The 22,051-nt window shown below is 44.1% G+C and overlaps 2 protein-coding genes across 4 annotated transcripts in view; both read right to left on the bottom strand.

The window, feature by feature from the left end:
• taok2a (TAO kinase 2a) overlaps positions 1-16,608 on the bottom strand; it is a 29,334-nt gene extending 12,726 nt beyond the window's left edge. For 2 of the 3 annotated variants that reach the window (XM_085455156.1, XM_085455157.1), the window contains exons 1-7: positions 16,114-16,607; positions 6,675-6,815; positions 1,607-1,678; positions 1,285-1,386; positions 750-795; positions 559-655; positions 324-437 (exon numbers count right to left, since the gene is read on the bottom strand). In XM_085455156.1, coding sequence (XP_085311282.1) covers positions 324-437; positions 559-655; positions 750-795; positions 1,285-1,386; positions 1,607-1,678; positions 6,675-6,806 — 563 coding nt within the window. In that variant the 5' untranslated portion in view covers positions 6,807-6,815; positions 16,114-16,607. Of the gene's footprint in view, positions 1-323; positions 438-558; positions 656-749; positions 796-1,284; positions 1,387-1,606; positions 1,679-6,674; positions 6,816-16,113 lie in introns of all 3 variants that reach the window. The other variant, XM_085455155.1, reaches the window with a different exon arrangement.
• A 1,705-nt stretch (positions 16,609-18,313) lies between these two features.
• On the bottom strand, positions 18,314-22,051 carry LOC146712038 (heat shock 70 kDa protein 1). Its single transcript, XM_085455154.1, has 2 exons — positions 21,936-22,051; positions 18,314-21,147 (listed from the first exon to the last, which is right to left on the bottom strand). Exon 2 carries the CDS (start codon positions 21,122-21,124, stop codon positions 19,202-19,204), a length of 1,923 nt encoding a protein of 640 aa, XP_085311280.1. The 5' UTR covers positions 21,125-21,147; positions 21,936-22,051; the 3' UTR covers positions 18,314-19,201.

The following is a 22,051-nucleotide window of genomic DNA, read 5'->3' as shown; positions in this document are numbered from 1 at the left end:
GTTGTCCACTTATTTTATTATTCTGGGGTTAAAACTGAACATCTGCAGACAAATAAAGCTACACTGAAGCTGTTTAATCAACAGCTGGTGAAAGTAAAATCTCAGAGGGCAGCGCTGATGATCCTGAATATGACCTTTCAGCTAATATTAGGCTAATTTTGCTGTTGAAAAGAGACTTTGAACAGATCCTGGGTACAAATTCAAGAAGCTTTCAAATGTAAACGAAGGAGATCTCATCTGTGGTCCGGTCCTATTCACGCTCTGATTGGTCGTTGGTGTTGTCTGTTCAAAACATGGACTGAACGAGCTCCATCGATGCTCACCAGTATGGCGTCCCCACGAAGGAGTTGGCCGGCGACACGATGGAGGCGGAGCCAAAGTCCCCCAGTTTGACCTGACCCGGCTCCGTCAGCAGGATGTTTCCTGCCTTCACGTCCCTGCAGGAGAGAGGAGAGTGTGACCCCTGCTGGCGGTGGGCTCTAACTGCATCTACTCCACACGTCTGTGCGTTTGCAGGTCTTCTTGGTTTAAAGGAGCTGACGGACAAACAGATCTTACCTGTGAATCATATTGTGAGAGTGAAGATATGCCAACCCCTGCAGTGCACCGTGGGTAATAGCAGCTATTTCTACTTCCTGGAGCGGCTTTTTGTGAACTGCAAGGAGAAAGAAAAGTTTATTCATCAGAAAAACCAGAAACACAAGAACGACGAATAAAAACGGGTGAAGTGTTTGCAGCACTGCACGAACCTTCAAGGAGGTCTGAGGCCGAGCCGAGGCAATACTCCATCACCAGCTGAGGAGGAAACGACAGCGATTACACATCATCAGTGAAGGAGCTCACACAGCCGACCTAACATGATGAACTCCTCCACCTCTATGTGTCACAGCTCGGCTGAGACCGCTTCGACCAACAGAAACGTCTCCATTTCAATGTTTTTCCACTGTGAGGTGATGTCACCGAATAACAGTTCAGTTACTAAACACTTGTTCCTAATAAAATGACATTTCCCCCCCTATAATAACCAACAGGAGACAGACTATGGGCAATTTAGAGTTACCACTTAACCTAACCCCAATAACTGCGTGTTTTTGGACTGTGGGAAGAAGCCGTTGTACCTGGAGTGAACCCACACAATCATTGGGAGAGCATGCAAACTCTACAAAGACCCCGGCCTGATAGAGGAATGAACTCAGGACCTTCTTGCTGTGATTCAACAATGCTAACCACTGTGCTGGCCCTAGGTAAAACACCTCCCCGTTAACCACGCGTTACAGGACGTACCCATGCCGTGTGCTCCTTCAGGTAGCAGCCCAGGTACTCGATGGTGTTGGGGTGGCGAAGCTTCTGCAGGAACTTCACCTCTTTGATGATGTCCTGCCATTTCTGCACAGCAACAGAAAAACACTCAGCTCTTCTTTCTAAAGTGTCTCACAGCACATTTAAAATGTAAAGAAGTTCGAAAGAATTTAAATCTGTAAAATAACTTTTCTGGCACACAAAATCCCAAAATTAGCTGCTTAACATCAGTGCGACTGTTTCCTATCAGAGCACGAGCAGACGAGGGCAGGCAGATCTTCAAATCTACGATCGTTGCGCTCGTTACCTCGTTGGTCTGCTTGCCGCTGTACGACATCTTTTTGATGGCCACCACTTCATTGTTGCTGACATCTCGGGCCTGTTGGACGACACAAACACAATCAGCCCTCAGTACATTTCAGTTCTGTTTCAGGAATCGAACCCGCGATCTGCAAGCCTGCCCTCACAGGCATGCATCCACCGAGACTGTGCTGATGAGGAGCCAGTTCTTATTGTGCAACTACACCAGAGGGTGGAGTAATCTCTGTGTGAGAAAAGTAATGGCTCGGGCCCAGGAACGTTACGCTGCTGTGGTGACAGGTAGTTGGCATGGCGCCGCGCTTGACTTTGATGGAAAGGAGTGGAACCGGTTTTCGATTGGGGACTACGTCAGGATGTGTGAGCAACCGGTTTGTCCCCTCTGACAAACTGCCGGCGAAACAACTTCATAGATTTATTTAAAAAGGTTTCTAATGAGCAACATTTAAAGAGAGAAAAATGTTATTTATCTCTCTCTCTCTCTCTCTAGATCTATATCTCTATATATCTCTATCTATATCTATATTCATGAATTATAATCAAGCTGAACCAGTGAACAGAGAAAGATTTCTCTCAGACGGTTGGATAATAAAAGGTTTCAATCCGACCTCCTGACTTTACTGTGAAAGGATTAGCTTCTTATTCCAGTCTTTAGACTCATCCAGCATGCTGCTGTTCTCTGGAAGGAGGTGGAGACTGCAGTAAGTAAACTGTGCCCACTTCGTTATTTTTAAAGTAATGTTTGGTTTAGGAGACAATAGAGTAAGCTTTCTTCCTCTTCCTGTTTATTTAAGACTGATGTATTTATGCTTCTAGGTAACTGTGTCATGTTTGATTTCACCTCTGACAGAATCCATCAGAACAGAAAAGGAAAGCGTTTTCTTTGTGCTCGTCTTCGTTTGCATTTAAAACAACGAAATTGTGGAAACGTGACCTGGTGCACAGGAAATGCACTCCCTGGAGAAACCGGCTTCGTCTAATCCCCAGTCCTGATTACAAACGTTCCTTCGCTTCTCGTCTGCTTTGCGTTCAGGAAAAATCAGCTTACTGTGAAAGCCGACAGTAACCGGGTCACGCGTGTGTAAATGACACGACTCGCTTTGTTACAGGATTTTCTTTTAGAATAACATCTAAAGACACGAAGGGGAAAGAAATAAGAGGTTTACTTCTGTAACCGAGTCTGCTCCATTTACTCGGCACAATTAGTCTGTTGGAAAAACGTTTCTTTACATCAGTTTTCCTTTCCTCTTTTTCCCCTCGGACTCAGTGTGCAGGTTAATTTTAGGACCACTCGGTGGAGCCAAACGATCGACAAGCCCTGCTCGGTGAGGCGAGAACAGAGCTGGACACAATGATCCATTAGTCATCCAAACTACATGATTTATTTTTGAATCACATACTCGATGTTCTCACAGCTGTTCAAAGTGTTGGATCCTGATCCTGAGAGAGGACGCTGCTTACAGGCGCCAGATGAAGTCGTTCTGCATTCTCACAGTACTGATAAGACCCTGTGATGCAACAGCATCACCTCTGCTGTCAAGAAGACCTGAAATGAGCATTAAAATACACAAACTAACATCTTTGGAGTCCCAATACAGCAGCATTGTATGATTTACTGCTCATCATAATTTTCCTTTATCTTATACTGAGCCTTGGAGCAGCCCATCAGTTCACCCTCGACACAAACAGGAGGTTTAAAAGCAGCTAGGTTGTTGTTTTGGGTTTTTTTGGAGGGGGGGGGGCAGAGATCTCAGTCATGTCATCAGTGGAAGCCAAAATCCTAACCGATAGAATTGTGACTCAATGGGGGACAATGTGTGACGCAGCACATAAAAAGCCAGACAAACACCCCAGAACAGCCGAGCAGCGATCAAACCAATAATAACTGTTAGTTATTGTCACCGTCTGCTAACATCGCTCTCAACTACAGCTGAAAGATGTTGTTTATCGAACGATTTCTGATCCATAACCTGCAAATAAACAGCCACGGCCAGCAAACGTCTCAGCAGGTTTTTCATGAACAAACAGAAATAAACTTTTTCACCGTTAGCTGTGGCGATAACGCTGCATAGTCAAGCAACAGTTTCGTACAAAGTGCAGCTTTTAATCAATTATCGTTCCTTAATATACTGCTAATAGGAGGGCTGGGTATCGCCACTGATTTCTAGAATCGATTCAATTCACGATTCGAATCGGGAAAATTTTGCCTCTGTCAGAAATATTATAATTGTGATCATGCATCAGTACATTTCCATATTTTTATATCTATAAAAAGAAAGCTGACACTTGTGAGACTTTATCAAAGGTGTGAGCGTCACAGCAGAGGCCTTTGTGTCAAAGCAGCTGAGGATAAAACAGAAAAACATGAAGGAGATTTTCCTGTTCTGGGATTTTATAACAGATGACCTTAAAAACATTCTGCAGTAGATCAAAAACAAAAGAAAGTCATTAATCAACACATGAATGTTACCTGACGGAACAACTGATGGACAAAGTGTGGACTTTATACCAGTTTTTAAACTGTGTTGATCGGCCACGTAAAACCAGACTTATGATAAAATATCTGCAATGTTTGTTTTTCTTCCTGAATACTGTCGTTGTTTATATTTACTGCGGGAAGAAACGGTAAAAACGGCGTTTTATAAGGAAAACGCTGGAAAGCCTGTGAGCAAAACCAAAACCACGCGGACCCGCCGACAGATCAGAGTCAGCGAGCTGTCGGCTTTCAGCCCCGACCGTGTCCGTGCCGGCGGTGAGAAAGTCACATCTCACTGATTCTGATGCGTCGGCGGGTCGAGCTTTGTGTTTACGTCTCTGTGCAGAAGCCTGTTCCTGCTCTCAGTTACTGTTTTAATCTTTGGTGGTTGTTGAAATTTTGTGAGGTTTCACCGGAGATTCTGGCGTTTCTGGCAAAATAAAATTATATTTAAAAATCGATTCAGGATTTGAATGAATCGATTTTACGTTATTCAAGCCAGAATCAATTATAATCGATAATTAAAACCCAGCCCTAGCTAATAGGGTTTTTTTTAATCAATATCAAGTTTTCACAAAACCTTTAATTTACTGTTATTATTTATTTCACTGCTTAGAAATCGTGACTACTAATTAGAAGCTCTTAGTTGCCACCTCCCTCAGTTTAAGGCAGCTTTCTTTTGATTGGCAGCTCTTCAGCTGAAGGTCTGAAGAGTGAGTGGGCGGGGCTTCTGTGCCTGGGATGGTCGCATATAGGGGCTCAACTTTGACCTCACACAGACCCAAAAGAATAAAACAAACAAACAAACAAAACAGCTTGAGGGTCACCTCTCAGGGATTACTGTACACGCACCGCCCTCGCTACTTCAACACGAACATCCACCGCTGGAACAGGAGACAAGACAGGAAACGCAAACACTTGAAGCTGTTGTGAGCGACAGTTTCAGAGACGCTGAGGGGCGCCGCGTGTGAAACGTTCTTTTTTATCTGATGCAAATTGCTGCGCAGCGTCTATTTCTGCAGCTCTTCTCTAATGGCCTTTCAAGGCTCCTCTGAAACTCAGACATGCAGTGTGGAGGTGTGAGTCTACCACTCAGCCTCAAGAATATTTTACAGGTGAAATGAGATGCAGAGGCGCAGCGCACACACTCGTCGTGTTCCCACTGTTTTCTAATAAGCTGGGGGACATTTTCAGATTCACACTCTCTTTATTAATGACAGATAAGAGTGATTTTAAAGAGAAACCCACACAGATCCACGCGGTGGACAGCTCGGCGAGTACATCCAAGAGACACTCTGACAACAATCCAAACTATTTGATTTGGTTTAAGATAAGCCCAGCGTGCAGAACGCCGTGCTGCTGTATGTCTGCACCTATACAAACATGTGCAGATGCAAGCTTCACGTCTGCTCTGGTCCCACACTTCTAAACTGGTTCACACCCATCAGTCACCGACTGCTGGAAAAACGTGATGATTCGCCGTCTAGCCGCAGAGCTTCCTTGTACTAAGAATAGCTTCAAGAACATTTTCTAAGAATTTCCCCTTAAAGTCAGAAGTAAATCCCGGCAGAGATAAAACTTTTTCATAAAACATGCTCAGCCTTTAAAAGAGCTTTGAAGCTGAAGTGTTTGAAGCAGAGAGGAGCAGTTAAGAGGTTTAGGAGTTTCTTAAGGACAGGAGGACGTGGTGGAACGATGCTCGTAGGTCACACAACCCCATGTGTTCACGTTCCAGAGGATCTGATCATTGCTACAATATGACGATCAAAACAGCCACTTAACTCGTGCACATCTTTGTTCTAGATGTAAGAAAACATGCTGCCTTGGAGCGCCACAGCACAGAAACAGGTTGCACCAATAGCCCGACTGAGGTTTCTGCATCAGGACCAAAAGCACATGTGGTCCTTAGCTAGTCCTGTATAAGACCTGAGGACAGACGACCTCACACTGACTCTGGAACACTCGGGTTTACAGACTGGCCGATATGGCCTGAAATCCATATTGCGGTATAAATTGAAGCATGTGCGGTAACGATATATATCGCGATACATTCTTTTCTTCTGTGTAATGAATTCTCCGCACTATAAGGCCACTTAAAATCCTTTAATTTTCTCACAAATGAACAGGGCGCCTAATGTATGAATTCTGGTTGTGCTTACTGACCTTGAACCGATTTACTGTGCTACACGGCGCTCAGAAAAATTTGTGGGTTTTTCCTTGTTTGTTTGTATTACTTGATTCCTAAAGTGTTCTCCAATGAGACGACAGCGACTCACAGCTCATTTAAGTTTGAGACCGCTGCTTTAGAGGCCCACACCTTTATTTTTGGTGGGTACTGTAGTTATGAAGGTGCAGAGTCCAAACAAGCTGTGGACTTTAGTAAATCCAGGAGCAGACAGGATCGGCACATGTGACTAACTTTCTCTGAGGGATCATTTAACATGTAAACAACTTCACCTGATGTCTTTGTTTTAAACTCACACCTGGAGAGAGAAGCTGCTCACACTGAACAACATTAAAACCAGAGAGTGAGTTTGTTACTGACACGGTCAAAAGCGGACGCACTTCCGATGTTACTCACAAAGTACACCGCTCCAAAGCTCCCGTGGCCGATCTCCCGGAGGTCGGTGAACAGCTTCTCCGGGTCATCTTTGCAGAACAGATCAGCCACCTCGGGGTCCTTCAGATTGCCCGCCCGCGCATTCGAGGGCATGGCCAGGGCCTGGAGGATGGAGAGAGTGCTCAGGTCAGTGCTGCAGATTGAAATCAGGGTGAAAACATGGAGGTCAGAGGTCAAAGCTTTTTCTTGTTAACTGGGGTTTTGGTCATAATCAGATTTTCCCCTGGAGGCAAATAAATCTTTATGATCTGTGGATTCTGACCTCTGTTCAGACATTTACAGGTTTTTTTATTAGTTTTCTTATTAGCGTGAAACATAAATAAAATATAATTACCATTATACAAACAATCACATAGCTATGTCCACACATACATATTTATGTACCTAAATGAGTATATAAAGGAGGGGAAAGAGGTTTTCTAAGTATCAATGATTCGGATTCAAGTACTGGAAAAGCTGGATCAAAGTTTTGCTATATGTTGGCTGCCCCTTTAACTAAGACAGCGGGTGCCTGTGTTGCTTTTGCAGCATGTGATTTGCCCGTTTATACTTCAGCTGGGCTGAAAACCATCAAATTAATGTGCCAAACATGCTGGGAAATGCGTTCCTGCACTCTTGTAAAGTGACTCACTTCCAGTCTTCCCTCACAGAGACTCCATCAGCTTCCCTGATGTTCCCAGCCTGTGCTGCACATCTGTAACGCTGCGTATTGCACCAGGAATCCCACGACTGGCTGCTGCTGACGTTACCGTTCACAGTTAACATGGATCTGCACTTCAGCCGTCTATCTGGGAACCGGCTGACAAGTCGAGGCTTGTGAAGCGTTCCAGGGAAAATCGGGCTGTTTCACCGTGGGAGTGCCAAATACAAACAATGCAGGGAGGGAGAGTGACACGAACCCATGTGGGCGAGACAAAATGGCAGCTGCGTTTTCACAAAGTGCTCTTCACCATGAATGGGCTTCAATGAAGAACTGTTCGGCTCAGATCGCTTTAGTGACGGCAGCAGCGTGACGCGAAAGGCTGACAGCTTCCAAAATAAGGACACGCGCTCGTCCTTCAAATCCGCTCACCCAGTCCGAGCAGTCACGTTCAGCCTCTGTCTTCTTGTTTCTACGACGACAGCGCTGCTGAAAAACATCAGAGGAGATCCACTCGTACCAAAACTAACGACGCCGACGATGACCAGCCCGGCGCTTCGGTGCAGACGCTTCGAATGTTTGGCTGTCCAAAATGGATCAGGTGTTCATTTGATGCACTCTCGGTATGAACAGTGCCGTGTTCACCTCCTCCCGCTGATACACAACTTTAGAGCTCCTGCAGACAGGTATGCACAAGCTCCTCCCTCAGCAGGTGAGGAAATTCAAGTGCACAACAATGAACAACGCTTCGAGGAATTCCAAGAGATGGCGTTTCAAAAAACATAAATGTTAATCATTAAGAATAACCTGATACACAGACAGCAACGCGCCCGATACCTGCAGCTCCACCTACCGTGGCGACCACTCCCACCTCCTCTATGGGAAACAACAGCGCAGCCGTAAGTCGGCGGTTCTTCCCGTGTGTAACGTTAACACCGCGTTAATTTAACAGGATAAAAACTGAATTTATACAGCACCAAATCCCAACGACTGTCACTGTCATACATGCCTACCATTGTTAGGGGCGGGTTTTGATGATCGATTTATCGATTAAAATCGATTCTGGCTTGGATAACGTGATATCGATTCATTCAAATCCTGAATCGATTTTTTAATATCAATTTATTTTGCCCGAAATGCCAGAATCTCAGTTTCAACAACCACCAAAGATGAAAACAGTAACTGAGAGCAGGAACAGGCTTCTGCACAGAGACGTAAACACAAAGCTCGACCCGCCGAAGCATCAGGATCAGAGAGCTGTGACTTTCTCACCGACGGCACGGACACGGTCGGGGCTGAAAGCCGACAGCTCGCTGACTGTCGGCGGGTCGAGCTTTGTGTTCACGCCCTTTTTGCGCTGATTCTGAAGCTGTTAGTTTGATCTCTCTCCAAACAACATTGACCGAACCAGCAGCAAAAGAAGATCCAAACTACGCTTCACACAAACATCGTCATGAATTCACTCTGACTTTTGCTGTTTTGCTTCCACCAGGATAAAATCTCACTTCCTGCACAGCTCCCTCTCTCTCTCTCTCTCTCTCTCTCTCTCTCTCTGTTTCCCGTCTAAAAATCTGTTTTCTTCATTATTCGCTTGCTTGTTACGCACAAGTCTGCCGTTGTTTACAGGCTGTCGGACGCTGTTTGTTTCCTTTTACTTACCGTATTTCCCGGACTACAAAGCGCACCTGAATATTAGCCGCACAAGCTAAAATCAGGGGAAAATCCTGTTTTGTACATACATTAGCCGCACCTGACTAAAAGCCACAGGTGTTTCAATGTTGACTTATCATATGTAAGAGAATATGCACAAAGCGAATTGTCAGGAAAGAGATGGCTGTTTGGAGACACACCCCTTTTATTAATATTGTGAAAAACAAGTTATGGGTACATATTTGCACATGTAGTACATAACAGTAACCTACAGCACACCAGAAAAATAGATTCGGACTACCTTTTAGGCTCAGGTGCAGTGACACGGCTTTAACAAGAAGAAAAGTCAGTCATTCACCATCTTTCTCTTCTTCCTGCGCACTAAAAACACCAAAGTCCTCTCCTCCAATGTCGGAAACGAACAGGCTCAGGGTGGCTTCGTCATCCACTCTCCGCTTCTCTCCTTCGTTGTCACTTTCAAAACCAAAGAAATCCTCGTTGTCATTGTCGGAGTCGAACACCCTCAGAAGGGCCGTGGCAGTGTCCTCTCCATCATGCAGCAGTCCAGCCCTTCAAAATCCGTTGGTGATCGTGGATGTTTTCGCACTTTTCCACGCTGTCAGAATCCACCGGTGGAGTTGGGCATAACTTGCTTTTCGCAAGTTTATCGCCGCTCGTCATCCACGCCTCCCGCTGAACGCGTAGCGCTACTTTGAAGTTTGTTTTTCGCGCTACTTCGTACGGCACTACGTTGCCTGGCGGACGGACATGTGACTAACATACCACTCTTGAACCCCGATCCTTCCGCCAGGCAACGTAGTGCCGTACAACAGCGGAACAAACAAAACAAATCATCTTACGATATGACAAAAATCATGGACAATCCATAGAAAAGCCGCACCTGACTAAAAGCCGCAGGGTTCAAAGCTTGTGCAAAAAGTAGCGGCTTATAGCCCGACAATTACGGTACTTCCGAAAAGAAAAACCTAATTTCTGTCGTTCAATACTGAACAAATTTAAACGTTTTAAAATTATACAAAATGCAAAACGCTGTGTCTGTAATAAAACCGCTGTAACTTCAGAGGTGATGTTCATGTGCTGATTAATGGTTTTCTTCCCTTTTTGATCGACTGCAGAATATTTTTATAAAATCCAGAACAGGAAAATCTGCTTCATGTTTTTCTGTTTTATCTTCAGCTGCTTTGACACAAAGGCCTCTGCTGTGACGCTCACACCTTTGATAAAGTCTTGCGTGTGTCAGCTTCCTTTTTATAGATACAAAAATATGTAAATGTGCTGATCTGAATTATAATATTTCTGACTGTCTGAGGCAAAATTTCCCAGATTTAAATCGAATTGAATTGAATAGATTCTAGAATTATAATTAACAATGTGCGCTGCTACGTCACACGACACATTTGTTTACGTCTGTTCTTCTTCTTCATTTAATTTCTCTGAGGTGTCTGAGGCTCCTAACATCCATTTGCGTTGCCTCGGCCACCGTGGTCGTTCCCTTTGTGTTGCTGGTTTGGAGAGGACGGGTTCCTCTGCCCGAGAGGCGGGGCTCATGCTTGTAGCACGTTTGTAAAGTTTTTTTTTTACTTTACACATAACTGCCACTCCCCTTAGCCTTAAGTTGCTGCATCAGTGTGCATTATTAACTGTAACGGAGAAACTCCGCACGCGTGCGTGTCGCCAACGAAGTAGGTCACAGACATGGTGCTGCAGCTTCAGCAGAGACGATTGTGATGTTTATCTAACGCACTGCCTTCTAACAACAGCTCTGAATATGCGACTCTGATGGGCCTCACATTCAGTCAACAACCAGAAAACAATCTGATGATTAAAGGATGCGATTAATCGTTTCAAATACACATTAATATTTGTATGAAGGTATAAGCTTAGTGTTCAAGCTCAGTTTGGACCGATTTCTTCCTTCCCATTTAAATAATTCATAAACAGGTCATAAGGGAAGCCGTTACCACGTCTTAATGCAGACATAATGAAATGTAGATGTTTTAGCTTCTTGGCACAAATTTCTCCATCAAATTTTCCAACTCGACTCAAAGCTTTAAGCTATTTATAGCTGCAAGAACTGACAAATTCCAGCTCGAGCAGAAATAAGAAAATGAAAGGAACTCCTCAGTGATTCAAATCTACATTCTGCCATGAAAATGGGTCTGAGGGAGGAGCAGAATCATGACATGCATTTAATGAAATGCCTGGCACGTGTTTTGGCTGCTGTATGTGGAGATCAGTGTACGACTTCGCTGTTACGCTCCGACTCAAATCAACACCGATTTAAATAAATCCACAAAAATCCAAAGAGAGAGGCCGAATCATCAGAGCGGTGGATGTAATCTGAGGCTGCACACTGAGCCGTGCTTATTGACATCCTTCTGTAACGGGGTTAATGTGGCGCTCATCCTCTGAGCGTCAGCTGCAGCCCCGAGAAGAGTCGCCAGCTTAACCAGGCCTCTGCACGCCGGCCGCCGGATTCCCGTTTAACAACGCGCCCGCTCTGTCCCCGAGGTGGAGACAGATTCCCACCATCCTGCCCCCCTGACCTGAAAGCGCTTCTAAACACAGTGAAGCAATTTACAATTATGTATGGCGTGGCACTCGACAGCCTGCCGCTACAGTCAGAAGAAACACTACCCGTCTGAAAATATGACAGCAGAGGGGAAACTAGTCTGTGGTATCAAACTAGAGGCCTTTATCGTGTCAGTCAGCCTTCACTGCATATCTGAACACCCTTTGAAATTCTACTTTAATGCTTTTAAAGACCTAAACTGAAGACTGAGTTCCTTCAACACTACAACAACTGCACAATGGGTTTAAATCTCCACATAAGATCCAACAGTAATCATTACTGCTCTATTCTCTGCTTTACTGTTCAGCGCTACATAAGAAATCAATCACACGTTTGAAACAAAACTTAAATATGTCATTTTAGTCTCCGTTTACTGAACAACTGTAGATGTGTAGGAGCAATGTTGGAAGTATTTTATAGCATTTCAATTTAAAATGAGACAACACTGATATCAGTAACAATATAGTGTTATTTCTCAAGTTTTTCCAGGCGAACCCGCCTGATAAACCAGATGCTGGTATTAAAGTATTTAAAAATCCACTTTGATAAATATTTGGCTGTGAATTTTGTGCATCTATTGGTTGGAAAACTAAGAAACATCAATGGTAATACCACGGTTAAAGGGTGTTCATTACTGCATGTGCATCATTTTATTCAGAGATTAGTTTATTGATTCTGGTTAGAGCAGGGCGATATGGCCAGAAATATTTATCACGATATATATTTGAAAATTTGCGATAACGATATAACTGACGATATAATTGATGCGAGACAAAATACAACTCCACAACTTTACTAGCGCAAAAAAAAAAAAAATCCATCCATTTATTTTCACTTAAATAAGCTGCTGTTTTTATGTGCATTAAAGTTATATAAACATTTAACAGTGCAAATGCAAATTCCTTGATGAAAGTTAACCAAAGGCATCTCCAGTAGAAATGTGCCGACATATCCTGAGTTAACCATGTATAATATCCACTGAAGTTAAAAAGAGGAGCTTTGCAGCATTAAACTGCAGTGTGCCAAATAAAAAAGTCAAATACGGACTTTTCCGACCATAAGGTGCACGGGAATATAATGCACATTAAGCATTTGTCTCTAACCATCAGGAACCTTCACGTTAACTTTTATCGAGTGGAAAAGTGTTAGTGTTCGTCCTCCAGCTTCACTGTTTATGTCATGCCAGTGGTTCCCAAACTTTTTTTGCTGGGCCCCCCTTGTTTTACAAGAAAAATGTTTGCGCCCCCTCCCCCTTCTCGCGCGTGCACGCGCTCACACATCCTCCAACCACACACACCCATATTTTGTCCCCCCCACCCCACCCCTCCCCCGCAATGGCTCTGCGCCCCCCCCTAGGGGGCGGGCCAGACACTTTGGGAAGGTCTGTGTTATGCTAACATAGCTGTGTCGCTAGCGATCACGTAGCACATCATTATATAGCAGCTAGCCAACTTCAGTAACCCTACAAACGTCACTGCTGTTTAGTTTTCTGTCTTCATTTATGTTGGAAGTGATAGCAGAGCTGTACGTTTGAATGCTTCATAAATCTCTCAGTCAGAACATGCTACATCATGTTTGGGTAACTAGCGAAGCTAGCAAGCTAACTTCCTGTTAACTTCTAACTCTGTTAAATGTAATGAATTCTGTTTTCATGGTTGCCTGGATGTTAAACTTCATAGTTACACCTGGTAAAGCAGCAACGCTGATCGTTTTATTAAAGATGAAAGAATTTAGACAGTTTAACTCTCAGTGATGCTGCAGTGTTCGTTTGACTTTAGGACCCAGATTACTCCCAGATTTACGAGCACCTTAGTCCAACAAGTACGGCAATAACGACGGCCGCTTGCATGTTCTACAAAAAAAATCTGCTTTGTTGTGTATCTGACAGACGAAAGCTAAACCTGAAGTTGCAGCATTTTTACAAACCAGTTCTGGTTCATCCGTTTCACTCAACGATCCGCTTTCTCCTTCTCATTCTCCGTCGCCGCCATGCTTTTTCGGCCGTTAGTTAGCGTATGAAAACAAAGGCACTGCGCATGCCCATATTCTATCGCGATATTTCATTTTCTTATCGTTGCCTAACGGTATTACCGTGAACGGTATAATATGGCCGAGCTCTAATTCTGGTACTCTTTATTTCCTCTTATGTTTGAGGTTTGAGGTTTGACTTTCTGATGGATTTTATCTCACATTACCTCGGATGTCATCAGGAAAGACATTTTTATTTATTTTAGCTGAGCTCATGTCTCTTTTTTTATTTTATTTCTGTACACCCTTTGTGAGTAAATATTTCCATTATTAAAAGCTTGTTGAACAGCAGCAGTGTTGAGGCATCTTATCTGTTGGGTCCATAAATCTTTATTTAAAACAATTATGCTTTTTAATTTTGTCCATTTCCTCCCTTGTGGTAGTGAAATCGGATAGTACAGAGTTTGATTTCCTAGTATTCTAACAACCCTGAGCATTACTGTATTTTTATAATCACGTTTAATTCAAATTGTTTTTATGTATTCTTACTGTGCTCACAGACCACTTTAAAATGTAACTGATGTTTCATCTTTAAGCTGTTTATCAACTGTTCAGCTGAATTACATTTTGAGCCTTCTCATTGGCTCGTCAGTCACCTGTGAAGCACTAAGATAAATAAAAGGTGTTAAATACAATGACTGCGTATGTGACAGGGACATTTGAGAAGCAGCTCTCCACAGTGTGGCTCAAATTAGCATCAGACTTGGTTTTGATGGCGGCTGAAAAAGCCAGACTCAGAGCGGACAGGAAGAGAACCAGGCCAATTTCCAAAATAAAAGACCTCGTACGATCTAAATGTTTCTGGTGTGGTCTGAAGCTTTACAGCTTTACTTCCCGTTAGTCTGACAAAGACCTAAATAAAAAAAATGTTTAAAATCCACTTAAAACTGCACTGATTCTGTTATCTGTGTATAATCCACAACAGATGACATCTCCAGGCCTACTGCCACCTGCTTCAGGTAACAGCCTCATGTGGACCTCAAAGACAAACGTCTCCACAAATTTCTCTTTTTAAACCTTTCGTATTACTTAAAAACACTTCAGACATTTGGGCCCTTTACAATCTTTTTTAACGCATTTCTGAGGCTGTGCAGATGCCTGACAAAGATGATCACAGTAGAAATAACAGCAGCATTCAAATGGGGTCATGTTGACTCTGTTGCATAAGGTCTTTGTTGTGTTCATGGCTAGGTAAAATTTTATGAAACATCAGACTCGAGTTTTGGGACGCATGCTGCTGCGTGTCGAGTAACAAAGGTCGGTCGCCATTATTGTTTGACTTCTCAGGTTCACGGTTAACTGCAGCCATCGTTTCTGAGGCGAGAAGACATCTCGTGGTTTCTATTTTTGTCCCTGTTCTGAGGAACGGGACCGCTCCCGCAAGCTTGAACATGCAAGACTAGGAAAGCAAGTTTCCTCAACTTCCTACATGGAAAAACAAACTCACACTAGTTCAGTCAAGTTACATTTTTGTTTGGCAATAAAATCAAGAGAAAGGAAAAAGGGAAGCAGAGCCACAGACTGCTCTTTTTAAACAAAGCATGATGTGAAATGTTGTGCGTCAGTGGTGCTGAATGACCTCAATCACATGGCTGAATTTTAGCTCGAAGCTGCAAACAGTTTTGCATAATTAAAGCCAAGATGTTGCGAGCCTTGTGCAGTCATGTGGAGGCCAATGGCTCATATTTAGTCAAACGTAAGAGGTTTGATACGAGTGTGTGGCCCAAACTTTCCTTTGGGGCAACACAAACATGTAACAGTTACACAAAGTGAAAGCTGAATGCTTTTCCGTGACTTGATGCCAAATCTCCTGAGGCAGGAGGAGGAGAGTTGGGGTCTTTATAACAAACCCAATTTCTCCAATGTTATTTAGGAGGAAATAAGGACACTGGAGATGTGTGGCTCTGATTTTAAGGCTTACATAAGCACTGCATGGAGAGCTGGTCCAAAACGGAAACCTCACATCCATTAAGATAGTTTGATTTGGATACAGAAGCTCCAAACCGGCCTGCACTCCACCCTCACAGATATCTTATCAGCTGCTTTAGTAAGCCGGTTATTGGCTGTTTTGTTCGGCATTTAAACTCAGATCGTTTCTCTAAAAACACTGATATACTTTCAGTTACACGAACGACTGCTTGGAGACTGCTGGGTCAGATTTAGATGGCTGCGTGTCCTAGCTTGGATTTGTTAGGTTCGCTCGTAATTATCAATTATCTTACTAAATACACCTGAAAAAAAAAGAAAAGCAACAGAAAAATGTAGGACCGTAATTTAAAAACAACTTCAAAAAATACCTGCAGCTTTACTGCGCCAAACTCCCAACTTTAACATCTCTCTCTTAACGGCTAAAAAAATGATCACAAATACTTTAACTACGGTGACATTTTTACTATTTTTCTTTACGAATATCTTTAAAAAAAAAAAGCACTGGCACATTAGGGGCCCTCCACTTAGCCCGTGTGGAGCCGCTAACTAACGGTACTCACCGCGGCTTATTGTGGTTCCGCTCTGAACCGAAAAACAACCGATAGCAGCCGAGCTAATAGTAGACCTCAATCCTCATAGCCCGGAATCCCTCTCCGCAAACAGTCACCACCACGTCCGGGGCATTTCCACCCAGGTCGCTGCTGATATTTGTGAAGTTAATGCGGGGTTTCCAGATGTCACAGACCGGCTCAGACTCGAGGCTCGCCTTCGTCCTGCGATCTTAGCCGCTGCTAACTGGTTAGCTTAGCTCGGATAGCCTGAGAGCTAACATTAACCGGAGCCGTCCTGCGGGGTGTGGCTGCTGTTTCTCCACGCCGCTGCTCCTCCGAGCATACTGTCCAGCTGCACCAACTTTTCTGAAAAAAAAAAAAGCATAAAAAGCAGCCTGAAAATCCGCGCCCCGTCCCCGGGCCGGGCGTGTTTTCTTCCCCCGTTTTTGTTCTTGCTAAACACAAGATGGCACGGGCTGGCGGGGCGGGACTCAGAGCGGTGACCGGAAACCGCTGTCTTCTACTTCCGACAAGGGTCCCGCTTCACAAATAAAAGGGTATAAATAAACCGACCTACATGATATTAATAATCTAGTACAAACGCTCCAAGGCTTGATTTCATGATTATTTTTACGAGACTGCGGTTAATATCCAGAACTTATAAATTCAGCCGGAGAGGGAGAGCTTTAAAAACGAAAGATTATTCACACGATGAACTACAGCAGGGATTTATGTAGAAATCTCCTGAAGCTAATAAGATACTGTAAAAATATTATAATAATGAATGTACAGGAAATAATATATATGGTGTACATGTATGTTATGTGAGGTGGTGTGCTGATTTTTTCATAGTGATGGACAGCCTGATAGATGAGGTCTAGTCTATGATATTTGCAGATAACACTCAGATCTGTAGTGACAGTCGGGAGTAGGTAGAGGAGAGCTTTAAGAAGTGGAGGTATGCTCTGGAGGGAGAGGAATAAAAGTCAGTGGAAGCAAAAGGTGTTGTGTGTCATGTGTCACAGGTGTGTGAATTTGTTTATAATGGAGCACTGTAACAAAAAATAATTTCCCCCAGGGATTAATAAAGTATTCTGATTCTGATTCTGATGAGAGGTAGACTGGTGGGAAAAAAACATGCAAGGTGCAAAGGTGGCGAAAGTATATTGGTTTAAATACCTGGGGTCAACCATCCACAACAACAGAGAGTGCACAAGAGAGGTGAAGAAGAGAGTGCAGCCCGGGTGGAGTGGGTGGAGCCAACTGTCAGGCATGATGAGAAACAGAAGGAGAGCAGCAAGAGTGAAAGAGAAGGTTACAGGATAGTGATCTTCGGTCTGGAGATGGTGGCACTGATAAACAGACAGACAGAGCTGAACATGTTCAGATCTTACAATATAGAAAATATTTTGACCTTTCGTATTTTAGACATGTTAAAGATTGACCCATTTGCAGCCATTTCGGACTCTTGGTTCAGCAAAAGGAACATTCCAGTTGTGCCTAATCAGACTTTTTTATGCATTAAAAAGTAAAAATCATAATATTAGGCATTAAATAGTAACATTAAGCTGCAGTCCTCTGTCATAAATTTCCTCCAGTTACTCAGTATTTTCTCATCGACTTTCAATACAGGACATTTACTATCATTGTGGGTTACCAATGTCTTTATTCAGCTAAATTATGTAAGTAATATAAAATGTCTTGATTGATCTGTACTTATTTCTTCAGCTTGTGGCAGTTAGTCCTGTGCATACTTTTTTTTTCAATTTGTTCAAAATTAAAAGAAACCAATTTCACCGTACACTAATGAGAAAATTATGTGAGTTTGTCTTTACCGGGAAAAGAAAATGAGAGGTGGTGGCAGTATTGATTGTTGTGCATGAATGCTGTAAAGCTGCTCAGTTCTGATAAAAAAAAAAAAAAAAAGTGTCATTCAGGCTCTGAAAGGTGTTAAATAGTGACATCTGGTGGTATTTCTGCGTACTGCAGTGCATGTTTTCATATATGCGGTGCCATGCGTTCTTGATTTATCCTTGTACAGAGATGGTTTCCTGATCCTCTTTTTACCTAAAGGCCTCAAACAGTTTGCACAAAAATTCAGTATTAATGATCTCTGGTCTAACCGGATGACAAAATTCAGATGGAGAAATGTTTCAAAATGCAGTGATATGTATGACAACATGGTAAATTAAACGAAGAAAAACATAAATGTATTTAATGACTGTTTTTATTGCAAAATCCAGCATTGCAAGAATATTAAAATTCATAAACACAAGTATAGTGGTTCCTTCACCTTTTCATTTACACATTATAAATAACAAAAACTAACATGAGGCCAATAGTTTGAAGTCAAAAGCTGTGTCCCAAAATGTCGGCTGCATCCTTCGGAGGACCCGGCCTTCGCGGTGTACGTGGGCCGGGTCCTTCAAAGACTGAGAAGGCCGGAAGTGCGAGGCTGTGAAATGGGACGGTCTAGCCTTCAGATTTGCGTCACCGCTGTGTCGGTGGAGTTTAATAAACTCGGCCGTCTGCTCCTTGCTGTCTAAACTATAACAGGACACTGGCGTAAATTCTCGACCGTCTCACACTTCTGTTTAATCAGTTTTCTGTTTGACGTTTATTCAGCTGTGAGAAAATCCCGGAGGAACCCAGTCGATGGATTATTAAAGTTTATTTAATCTAATAATCTAATAACTTTGATCAACCAAACCGATTTACTCCAGAACAAATAAAACACCCAAAAAAGGCAAACAATTACATTTTTAAGTTATCTGAGTGACTAATATATCATGTTTAACCTGAGTAGCAAAAGAGCGGGGGTCTGAAAACGATGAAGCCGGGAGTCCGCTGCCGGCTGGAGTGACCATTGAACCCCCCGGCCTGCTATCGAGCGGGTGGGTAACAGATGTCTCCGAAAACGTCGGCACACTTTTGCAAATATACGATTTCTTGATAAACCAAGCAGACATTTGTAATTTACACAGCTGCTTTCTCGCCTTAAAATATGTTAAAAGTTTATTTTGTGGCCCACAGCTAAAGAGTCTGATGTGAGTGTTCAACAGTCCCAGTGAGCTCAGAGTCCATCTTCAGGGCCTCTTTAGTCCACCTCCTCAATAGTGGGACCCTGGGAGCCGGCTCGTGCCTGCTCTCCACAGGTAGCACCAGTGGGCATCCCTCCCTGATACAGCTTGCTGATGATGGGGTTGCACACTTTCTCCAGCTCTTTCTGCTTGTGTTGGTACTCCTCTTTATCAGCCAGCTGGTTGTTCTCCAGCCAGGCGATGGCCTCGTCACATTTCTCGACCACCTTCTTCTTGTCCTCCTCGCTAATTTTGCCCTTCAGGTTGTCGTCCTGCATGCTGCTCTTCATGTTGAAGGCGTAGGACTCCAGGGAGTTCTTGGTGGCGATTTTGTCCCTCTGAAGGTCGTCCTCGGCTTTGTATTTCTCTGCGTTCTGCACCATCCTCTCGATCTCTTCTTTGCTCAGTCGGCCCTTATCGTTGGTGATGGTGATCTTGTTCTCTTTGCCGGTGCTCTTGTCCACTGCAGACACGTTCAAAATGCCGTTGGCGTCAACGTCGAAGGTGACCTCAATCTGCGGGACGCCTCGCGGGGCGGGCGGGATCCCCGTCAGCTCAAACTTGCCCAGCAGGTTGTTGTCCTTGGTCATGGCTCTCTCTCCTTCGTAGACCTGGATCAGGACGCCGGGCTGGTTGTCGGAGTAGGTGGTGAAGGTCTGGGTCTGCTTGGTGGGGATGGTGGTGTTGCGTTTGATCAGGGCCGTCATAACCCCTCCGGCCGTCTCGATACCCAGGGACAGAGGCGCCACGTCCAGCAGCAGCAGGTCCTGAACGTTGCCAGAGGTGTCACCCGAGAGGATGGCGGCCTGGACGGCGGCGCCGTAAGCCACGGCCTCGTCTGGGTTGATGCTCTTGTTCAGCTCCCGGCCGTTGAAGAAGTCCTGCAGCAGCTTCTGGATTTTGGGAATTCGGGTGGAGCCTCCCACCAGGACGACATCGTGGATCTGTCCCTTGTCCAGTTTGGCGTCCCTCAGGGACTTCTCCACCGGCTCCAAGGTTCCCCTGAACAGGTCGGAGCATAGCTCCTCAAAGCGAGCCCTGGTGATGGAGGTGTAGAAGTCGACGCCCTCAAACAGAGAGTCGATCTCGATGCTGGCCTGGGAGCTGGAGGACAGGGTCCTCTTGGCCCTCTCACAAGCTGTGCGCAGCCTCCTCAAGGCTCTTTTGTTCTGGCTGATGTCCTTCTTGTGCTTCCTCTTGAACTCCTCCACAAAGTGGTTCACCATACGGTTGTCAAAGTCCTCTCCGCCCAGGTGGGTGTCTCCGGCCGTGGACTTCACCTCAAAGATACCGTCTTCGATGGTCAGGATGGACACGTCGAAGGTGCCCCCACCCAGGTCAAAGATCAGGATGTTCCTCTCTCCTGACTTGCCTTTGTCCAGACCGTAGGCGATGGCGGCCGCCGTGGGCTCGTTGATGATCCTCAGGACGTTGAGGCCCGCGATGGCGCCCGCGTCTTTAGTGGCCTGTCGCTGGGAGTCGTTGAAGTATGCCGGGACCGTGATGACAGCGTTGGACACCTTTTGGCCCAGGTAGGCCTCTGCGATCTCCTTCATCTTCACCAGCACCATGGAGGAGATCTCCTCGGGGTAGAAGGTCTTGTCCTCCCCTTTGTACTCCACTCCGATTTTGGGCTTCCCTCCATCTGAAATCACCTTGAAGGGCCAGTGCTTCATGTCCGCCTGCACCACAGGTTCATCAAACTTTCTTCCAATCAGCCTCTTGGCATCAAACACAGTGTTGCTGGGGTTCAGAGCCACCTGGTTCTTGGCTGCGTCCCCGATGAGCCTCTCGGTGTCTGTGAAGGCCACATAGCTGGGGGTGGTCCTGTTGCCCTGGTCGTTGGCGATGATTTCTACTTTCCCGTGCTGGAAAACCCCCACACAGGAGTAGGTGGTGCCCAGGTCGATGCCGATCGCTACGCCTTTAGCTGAAGACATCTTGATTACGTTGACTTAGTCTCCTAAAGAGGAGGCGAAAACATCAGAGAGGAACATTAACAAATACTGACAGAGGCAACAACAACTTCTGTTTATGGAGCGCTAAATTAAGTCAAACTATGGGTCCTTAAAATAACAAAGTTGTACAATTTGTGCAAATGTTGAGATTTTAAGTTTTAAATATAACTAATTTTTTTTAAATCATGCCTGCCTCTCGCCCTATGACAGCTGGGATAGGCTCCAGCGCCCCCCGCGACCCTGAAAAGGATAAGCGGAAGCGAATGGATGGATGGATTTTTTAAATCTTGCATTAAACATTGCTGCATTTAAAAATAAATCAGTACAGTCTTCCCTAGTCCAACTGAGTATATATTTATTATTGAATATGGTCTCGTGACTCTGCACGATTAATACTGTATTTTCTAGAAGGCAGCCATGATTTTAGGTGCTGGGTACAGATATAAATCCACCTCATGTCTAAACCTTATTTAAAAATCAGTAGATTTTTAAATAAGGTTTTATTTAAACATTTTTAAATCAAATACTGCAGTAGTTATCTTTTATAACTGACACTTTTCCAACACCGGAACAACACTGAAACACTTAAATAAAAAGTTAAAAAATAAAGCTTATTTCATAAAGATGTAGAGGAATTGTAATTTTTGAGTTTTCGTCCAGCCACTAATGAATGAAGCTTAATTAAATAAACTTTAAAAGTATCCCTGAACATTATATTTCTTAAGCCTAATATTTAAGAAACTAATTTCGTTGAACAGAACATTATTTCAAATAAACTATAAATGAAACTCACTCTCGCTGACAGATGAAGATCGTTTAGAAGATGAATGAAGCTCTTGTTCTTCTCCTCTGTAGCATTTGTCTCGTCCAGCTCCTGTCGGTGGTCTGACGTCAGGGTCTCTAACCGGC

This window comes from Copadichromis virginalis, linkage group LG4, assembly GCF_057382275.1.
Source record: "Copadichromis virginalis isolate Kocher_CV1m ecotype Utaka linkage group LG4, C_Virginalis_male_GT1.1, whole genome shotgun sequence".
Taxonomy (NCBI): Eukaryota; Metazoa; Chordata; class Actinopteri; order Cichliformes; family Cichlidae; genus Copadichromis; species Copadichromis virginalis.
The sequence above is the reverse complement of the archived record's forward strand: the minus strand, read 5'-3'. Positions and strand labels throughout refer to the sequence as shown.